General features: G+C 43.1%; 1 protein-coding gene across 2 annotated transcripts in view; it reads left to right on the plus strand.

Annotated features, from left to right (window-relative positions):
- AHI1 (Abelson helper integration site 1) overlaps nt 1-8529 on the plus strand; it is a 263073-nt gene extending 254544 nt beyond the window's left edge. Inside the window, exon 23 of one of the 2 annotated variants that reach the window (XM_053460103.1) lies at nt 8139-8529. In XM_053460103.1, coding sequence (XP_053316078.1) covers nt 8139-8167 — 29 coding nt within the window. In that variant the 3' untranslated portion in view covers nt 8168-8529. The remainder of the gene's footprint in view (nt 1-8138) is intronic. The other variant, XM_053460102.1, reaches the window with a different exon arrangement.
- The last annotated feature ends 304 nt before the right edge of the window (nt 8530-8833 follow it).

Below are 8833 nucleotides of genomic sequence, written 5' to 3' on the forward strand. Positions count from 1 at the left end.
GTTCCAGCGTCCAAATTTCTGCCTTCAACTCTGAGAGGGCATCCAGGACCTTTCGGCCATCCAGAAGACTGCTAAGAGGTGGAAAAAACGGTAAAAGAAACGCCACAAGGCCGCGGGACAACACCTCGAGGTGAGAGACACACCGCTAGGCCCAATACCGCAGGACAACGCCAGTAGGGAACCGCTTGACCGCCAGTCCGTCCAGTCCGTCCGTCCGGTTATCCGCCACCGGCACTCGGCAGATGCGTCGAGCGCGCTTCACGCGGCGTAAACAAAGCCAGCGGCAGGAGGTAGGGAAGGCAAAGCCCGGCGCCCGATGTTCCCGCGCCGCCCCCACCTCTACCGCCGTCGGCACGGCTCAAACGTCCGACGCACTGACCGCTCTTCACGCGGCAAGGGGCAGGGAAGACAGAGCTTAGCATCCGATGCTCCCGTGCTACCCCCGCTTCCACCACCGGCCCGTCGGCACGCCTCAAACGTACGTAGTTACGTGACTACGTCATCACACATGCCTCCTGTTATCTGAGGATTTTATTTGTCTATATCCTCCTGAGCAGGTCCAAACAGATGCTTCCAAATCTTCTCCCAATACAGTTTGTTTCTCTATTTTATACCTGTGACAGAATGACCTGTCATACAAGGCCCCAAGGTAGTCAGAGATGGCTCCAGCCTGGCTGTCAAACAAAGATAGCACAGGCAGGAACTCCATTGTTTAATTAATCCCATCAATAGGATTGCTGCCTGGGGATTAAAGGTTGGTCTGAATACATGTATCTGTTAATTTATGTTAATGAAGTTCTGTGGCTATATGAGTCTATGTTTTAGAACAATAAACTGTTCATTCCTGCTGTACTCAATTCAAGGTAGTTGTGTGTCTACTTATTGGGTACACATAGCAAGGTTCCAAGGTGCGCATGCTGGGTGGTGCTGGAAGTGATTCCGGGGACAACAGGAGGATACATGTGGGTGATCTCTGGGAGTTACTACAGCTCTCTTGGTGAACCCGTTACAATACCACTTTAGCCTGTGGGAGTTGCATCATAAAAATTTGTCCCGTTATATTAGCCCAATAGTAATCCTTTATTATGGGCATTCCCTCTAGAGGATTTAACGCTAATTTTGACTTACTTATACAGGTTTTTTTCCCTTGCCAGATATATTTATTAAGATAACTTTTGTAAAAGATCAAGCCAACTTTCTGGGATCTTTAAGGGTAGGTGTCTAAATTTATATATATATAGCCACTTTGGTAGTATATAGGCCTTTACAGTATTAATTCTGCCTATCCATGAAAGGGTTCTATTTTTCCAATTTTTAATCAGGTGATTAGTTTCCTTAAGTAGGGGGAGGAAATTGATGGATGTAATATCTGAACTCTGTGCTGGAAAATTTATGCCTAAATAGGTAATCTGTTTTTTCAAACATAATTAAAATTTTGAGGATAAATTAGCCCTTACTACAGGATCAATATTTCAAGGAAGAATTGAAGATTTTTCAGTGTTTAATTTATAGTTAGATATTTCTGAATATGAATTAATCTCTGTTAATAATGCTGGTAAAGAAGTTTCTGGGTCTGTTAGGGTTAATAATGTGTCATCTGCATATAAGATTTTATATTGTTCTTGGAGAATAGGAAAGCCTCTTATATCTTTGTTAGATCTTATTTTCGAGGCTAGTATTTCTATAGTTATGTATAAAAGAGGAGACAGAGGGCATCCTTGCCTAGTGCCATTGTTTAAATTAAATTCATCTGAACGGATATTTTGGTCCACTATTCTGGCAGTCGGATTGCTATATATTGCTTTTATAGCATTTAAGAAAAATCCATTAAGACCAAATACTTATAGTGTTCTAAACACAAATTACCAATTTATTAGGTCAAATGCTTTTTCTGCATCTAATGTTAGAGTAAGTAGCGAGATGTTATCTTTTTTTGCTTGGTCTAGTACAGGGGTAGGCAATCTTCGGCTCTCCTGATGTTGTGGACTACATCTCCCATAATGCTCTTACAGTCATAATGGTGGCAAAGCATCAAGGGAAATGTAGTTCACAACATCTGGAGAGTCGTAGATTGCCTACCCCTGGTCTAGTATGTCAAGTATTCTTCTTATATTATTTACTGTACTGCGGTCTGGGACAAACCCAATTTGATCAACGCCGATAATGGTTTTAATAACCTGTTGTAATCTGTCCGCTAGTATTTTGGCAAATATCTTGGCGCCGGTATTTGTCAAAGATATCGGACGATAATTTGCGATATTCAAGGGGTCTTTATTTGGTTTTAATATTGGCCCTCAATTCCGTTGGACAGGTACCTTGTTCTGTAAATTGGTTAAGTAATTCAGTCAGACAATGCGTTAACTCTATAGTTATGAAGAAAGGTTAACTAATTTAAATCTGTTTAGTTGAGAAAAACGTCGCCTCAGAGGGGATATGATAACGTTATATAAATATATTCGAGGCCAATACAAACCATTGTGTGGAAATCTGTTCATAAACAGGACTATGCATAGGACACGTGGTCATGCATTTAGACTGGAAGAAAGGAGATTTAGACTAAAGCAGAGGAAAGGGTTTTTTACAGTAAGGACAATAAGGATGTGGAATTCTCTGCCTGCAGAGGTAGTTTTATCAGAGTCTGTACAGACGTTTAAACTGCAACTGGATGGATACCTGGAAAAACATAATATTCGGGGGATATAATCTCGGCAGCCGAGAGGAACTATGACATCGGGAATAAGGAATTGTTGGCTGTCATCCTGGCTCTGGAGGACTGGCGTCATCTGCTGGAGGGAGCTTCGGTACCTACCTTGATTTTGACAGATCATAAGAACCTCCAGTACATGGAGTCTGCTAAATGCCTCAATCCGCGCCAGGCTAGGTGGGCTTTGTTCCTTTCCCGATTCCCATTCGTGCTGACGTACCGTCCGGGTTCAAAGAACACCAAGGCAGATGCATTATCGCGCATGCTCACGCGTCCGGAGGAGGAGAGTAGGGATCCTGAACCCACTATCCCTTCTGCCAAAGTCATCGCTGCCATTCGATTACGTGGCTACACCCCTTTGTTGGATCGCATCTCTCACTCTCAAGGACAAGCTCCGGCCTCCTTACCTGCAGGGAGACTATTTGTGCCCCCTAGTTTGTGTACTCCTGTACTACGCACGCTCCATGGCACCAGAACCTCGGGACATTCTGGAGTGGCGCGCACTAAGGATCTGATTTCTCGGACTTTTTGGTGGCCCCACTGGGGCAGGGACACTACGGCCTTTGTCCAATCATGCACCAAATGTGCGGCCAACAAGTCCTGCCGTGCACGTCCTGCTGGACTTCTGCGGCGGCTTCCTTGTCCCTCGGTGCCTTGGACTCATGTGGCCATGGACTTTATTGTGGAGCTGCCTCCTTCTAAGGGTCATACCGTGATTCTCGTGGTGGTTGACCGATTCTCTAAAATGGCTCACTTCATTCCGCTCAAGAAGCTTCCTAACGCCTCTACCTGATATCTTTATCCGGGACATTGTTCGACTCCACGGAGTGCCGTCTGAGATTGTGTCGGACAGAGGTACCCAGTTCATTGCAAGATTTTGATGTGACTTTACTAAGTCCCTGGGCATCACCCTGGCTTTCTCATCGGCATATCACCCTCAGACGAACGGGCTGGTTGAAAGAGCTAATCAACATCTGGAGCAATACCTACGTCTCTTCATCAACGACCACCAGGATAATTGGGTAAATCTACTGCCGTTCGCTGAATTTGCTAGGAACAACACGCTCCAGGAAGCCACTAGGATCTCCCCGTTCTTCTGTCTTTATGGTCTCCATCCACAATCTCTCCCGGACACATTACCGGTTTCACCTGTTCCGGATCTGGAGGAGAGACTTGCGTCCATCCGGGGTACTTGGGCTTCTGTTCATTCCGCACTGGAACGCGCGGCTCAGCTCCAGCAGCGTCAGGCCAACAAGAGACGTTCTTCCAATCCCTCGTATCGACCTGGCGATAGGGTTTGATTGTCTACACGATTCCTGAGACTCCGGGTTCCGTCCATGAAATTGGCCCCACGGTTTATTGGGCTTTTTCCGGTCCTACGTCAGATCAACCTGGTGGCGTATGAACTCTCGCTACCCAGAACACTTCGCATTCCTCGGGTATTTCACGCCTCTTTACTGAAGCCTCTGGTCTGCAACCAATTTACCTGAGGCGAACGTTCCACTGCTTGCACTGCCAGGAGGCCTTCAGAGGGAAACATTCCTCAGGTCATTCTCGATTCCTGGCGCTAGCAAGGAAGCCTACAGTATCTGGTGCAGTGGAGAGGTCTAGGTCCTGAGGAGCGTCTCGTCCTGGTGGTCACGAAGGAGAGGGAGACCCCCCTCCAACGCACGGCCACCTCCGCAGCAGCCGCCACGAAGGAGAGGGAGACCCCCCTCCAACGCATGGCCACCTCCGCAGCAGCCGCTACGAAGGAGAGGGATACCCCCCTCCACTGCACGATCACTTCCGCTGCCGTCCTCCGAAGTGCCGCGCAGGAGAGGGAGACCCCCCTCCAACGCACGGTCACCTCCGCAGCAGCTGCCACGAAGGAGAGGGAGACTCCACCGCACGATCACTTCCGCTGCCGTCCTCCGAAGTGCCGCGCAGGAGAGGCAGACCTCCTGGTACACGGCGTCCAGCTTCAGTGCTCGCGCGCCCTCTAGTTGCGAACTCACCAACTGCAGGACTTTATGAAGGTAAATTACGCCACCTTCAAGATGGTCGGGATTCCCGGACACAGGAAGTGATGTCATGAGGAGGCTGATGGGAGATTCAGACTTCCTCCGCGGTTCTCCATTTAAACCCCTCAGACCAGTTACACCTTGCCTTCTGATGGCCGTCTATGCCTTGTGCCTTACCTTCCTGATTCCTGTGTTTGACCTCGGCTTGCTTGACTACGTGGTTATCCTGTATCCTGACCTCGGCTTGTTATCGTTTACCCTGATCTCCTCAATCCTGACCTCGGCTTCGTTTATCGGCTATCCTGTTCTCCGGAATCCCTACCTCGGCTTGTCTGAACTGTTTTGTCCTGGAGTCCTACCTGACCACGGTGTCTCCAAACTACTTGTATGTGACAATATGTATTGAATGCACTCACAAAAGTGACTGTAAAAGGCAGCTCATCAACAAGACCTTGGTATCTTCTTAGGGTAAGTTGGCATAACAGCTAGGTTATGCATAGAAGCGGTAGGAAAATGTCCGTGTGGTAAGTCCGTAGGTCCGTGGTTAAAATATCTCAAAGCGTTTCGCCAAACTAATGTCGGCTTCCTCAGGAGAAATAGAAGTAAAGTCTGTGTCTCTTCGTGTTGCTGGTACGTTTTAAAGAGCTCCGGGTGCCGTCCTCATACGATTGCGTCATCATTTTTCATCAATATCATCCCTGCCGTCTTTCTATCTTCGTGGATCAGTTTGTTGTCTCTTTTCTGGTATATTCGAATAAAGTTCGTTGTTTGGTATAATCAAGTGGGCGGGGGAAGGTTGGTGAGGGGACAGAACCTCCTCACTCCCTTCCAAGACATCATGAGGACTTGCGGAGACCCGTGTCCACGAAGGAAACAAAGGAGTATCAAAAGCAAAAATAAATATGAATAAATAATTTTGTAAAACCACCCGATCGTGTTGTTCATTTTTCATATAGGAGTAAGGAACAAAGTATATATGGACAGGTAAGAGGAGTCCAAAAGGGTATAGTAAATAGAAGGTGATGATAAAAGAAGTCTGAAGCATGTGAAGGAGATATAAGATTGGTATATGCTCGGTAAAGCTATTTCATGGATATAAATAAATGAAGGATATATAAGAAGTCTGAAGCATGTGAAGGGGATATAAGATGGGTATAGATATATGCTTGGTAAAACCATTTCATGGATATAAATAAATGAAGGATATATAAGAAGTCTGAAGCATGTGAAGGGGATATAAGATGGGTATAGATATATGCTTGGTAAAACTATTTCATGGATATAAATACTAGATGATATATAATATTAAATACACATATCAAAAATAATGTAAAAATGCCTCTTTAATAAAATATGTATTCCAGAACAGGTGGAGTTTATTTTAGAGGGTGTAGAATTGATTTTAAAAAATAACTATTTCCGTTTTAAAGATGATTTTTATCTCCAATTAGAAGGTACCGCTATGGGGACGTAGGAAACGTATTGAGCACTTTTATCATTATCTTATTTATTTTAAGTGTTTATTATTTAAAAAAAAAAATATTTGAAGTATTAATAAATTGTTTAAAAACGTTTAAATAATACGAACATCTTGAGTGATTATTCTCAGAAAGGGGCTAGGACACCGCCTTAAGAGTGTCCGTATGTGTCTTTTATAAGCCTACATTTTTAATTTGGCTCTGAATACGGTGAGCAGGCTGCAAATAGGTTTTAACATTTTTATTTTATGCAGTGATGTTTTTTTGCACTATGTCGTCTCTCTTTGCCTTTTATATTTCATACGATATCTGCATTTGAGAGACATTGATTGAAAACCGCTGACCGACCTATCCACGCTCGAATTTAAGTATTTTAAGGTTACTTTATAATCTATAGATTCAATATTTTATAAGCACTTGGGTAGAGAAACTTTTTTTTTTTTTTTTTTTTTTTTTTTTTTTACTGTTTTACATTTGTACTATTTAGTTGGGGGAGTTCCTATATGCACTTTCAAGAGTTTCTCACCATAGCAGCTTATTAACGATTATTGGTTATCTCATATCTGTTATTTTAAGCGCTGTCTTTTTTTACCTCTTTTTGATCAAGTCTTTGGATTTAGATGTCAAAATATTTGGATAATGCAATGATTGAGTGACGGAAGGTTGGCGTTAATGTTTTAAATCCAGAGGAAGGTCTTGTTACAAGTGGGGTACCTCAGGGAACTTTTTAGTAGTGATATTACATAAGGCTTTAATGGTTAAGGCATATCATTCTACGAACTCTAAAAATGATCAGGAAAAACTAAGTAACTTACTATGCATAGCGTGGATGAAAGGAGAGGGATGGGAGTACAAAGTACACAAGGGAAGCTTATTTGAAAGAAGGACAGATGTTAGAGACAAGAGGTTACTTGTAATTTGTGTAAAACCTAACTTGGACAACATGCAATTTGTTTTTTGTATTCTATAAAATATAATAAAGTGTTGCGCCTGTTGTTATAAAAGTGACAGTGAATTACTTATCAATATAATGTGCAATATAAATAAACGAAAAACAATAATTGATTTTCCAGTCTCCATTCGTTGTGTCAAAATATGTATCAATATATGGAAACAAAAAAGAAACAAAAAATCATAGTGCTTTGCGCAAATATATGTGAATCAAGTGTATCTTCTATATGGTGTTTCACTCACATGGAGATGAGCAATAAGTTTGCTCTGACTTATTGAATTCTATGGCAAAGGAGTTTCAGCTCCGTTCCCGCCGAACAAGTTGTTTCAGGACGCCCTTTCCGAATCGCTTCTTCGAGGATTATGCCGTCCACACAGCAGGAATGCGGGTCGAGTCAGTACGAGAGATAGAAAAGGCAGGGAGGTGAGGTATAAATGTATATTTAATATTAAAAAAGGGCTGCATGCTTACATTTAAAATAACAATCTGTAGCGCGTCTGAATTTCTCCGTTCCTTTCCAAGGCAAACGACTTTCAGATATAGTGCGATGACGCAATCCAACGTAATCCGACGCAATCCAACGCGCAAACGCGTTTCACCCAATCGGGCTTCTTCAGTGACGTGTTGGTTGGTTCTCTCCTCCCTCCTTAACTACTCAATCTCACGTGTGGTATATTAATTGTCTCTCGTTACTTTGTATCCAGTATCAATTATCTCTCTGTGACGTGTTAATTGGCTTTTTTGTATTCTATGACTAACTTAAATTTCTTAAAGGAACTTTAAGTGGAAAGGAGCTTGGTGCTAACACATAATCTGAGAACAGCCTAACATAGGCATGTGGAATGCTTCCTCCTTGTAACCACACATAAGTAATGGAACTTCAAGTGTTTGTTTGACACCGGGTATATTGTCTCTATAATTGCTATAACCGATAGATTTCTGACATACAAAGTTGGCCGTGGTCTTTCTTAATTCTTCCTTTTTATATTGTCCCCTTACAGATGACAGCGGCCCCCAGCAAATCAAATGAGCAAACATTTATTCTACTGCATGAGACAAAAACTTACCTGTGAAGTAGTAAGCGGCATTGACTCCGGACATTTCCTTGTATTATAGCTCTGCAGAATATGGTAATATGGTGGCACCGATTTAAAAAATCTATAACTAAAAATAGACACTTTTTTACATATATTTAGTGTCATCAGTGGGATGGATGGCACCCTATGGTCAGAGAAGCAGTTAATGCCAAGTTGCCCCATGCCCTCCCCCACCCATCTAACTCACATACATACCGACACAAATATTTACACACACACAAAATTATATTAACACAAACTTACACATTTTTGCTTACACACATAATTACACATAAACATTGCGTTCACACATACACATTCATGCTAACACACACACTTACACATAAACATTGCGTTCACACATACACATTCATGCTAACACACACACTTATACATGTACTCTCACTCTAACATACATGCATACGTAGATATTCCCCTTCTTCCTCTCTCTTAACTCACCCTCTTTCATCAGCCACAGCATTCTTTCTTGCTGCTTGCACAGTACATGAGCAGCCTTGCTTTTCACATTATGTGACCCCACTGTGTTCCCGCTAGTTCAGATGTTTTAACTAAGGGCTGTTCCGACCTGGACTGGCCCAGTGGGCAATGCCACCAGTCCC

This window comes from Spea bombifrons, chromosome 3 (assembly GCF_027358695.1).
Source record: "Spea bombifrons isolate aSpeBom1 chromosome 3, aSpeBom1.2.pri, whole genome shotgun sequence".
Classification (NCBI taxonomy): domain Eukaryota; kingdom Metazoa; phylum Chordata; class Amphibia; order Anura; family Pelobatidae; genus Spea; species Spea bombifrons.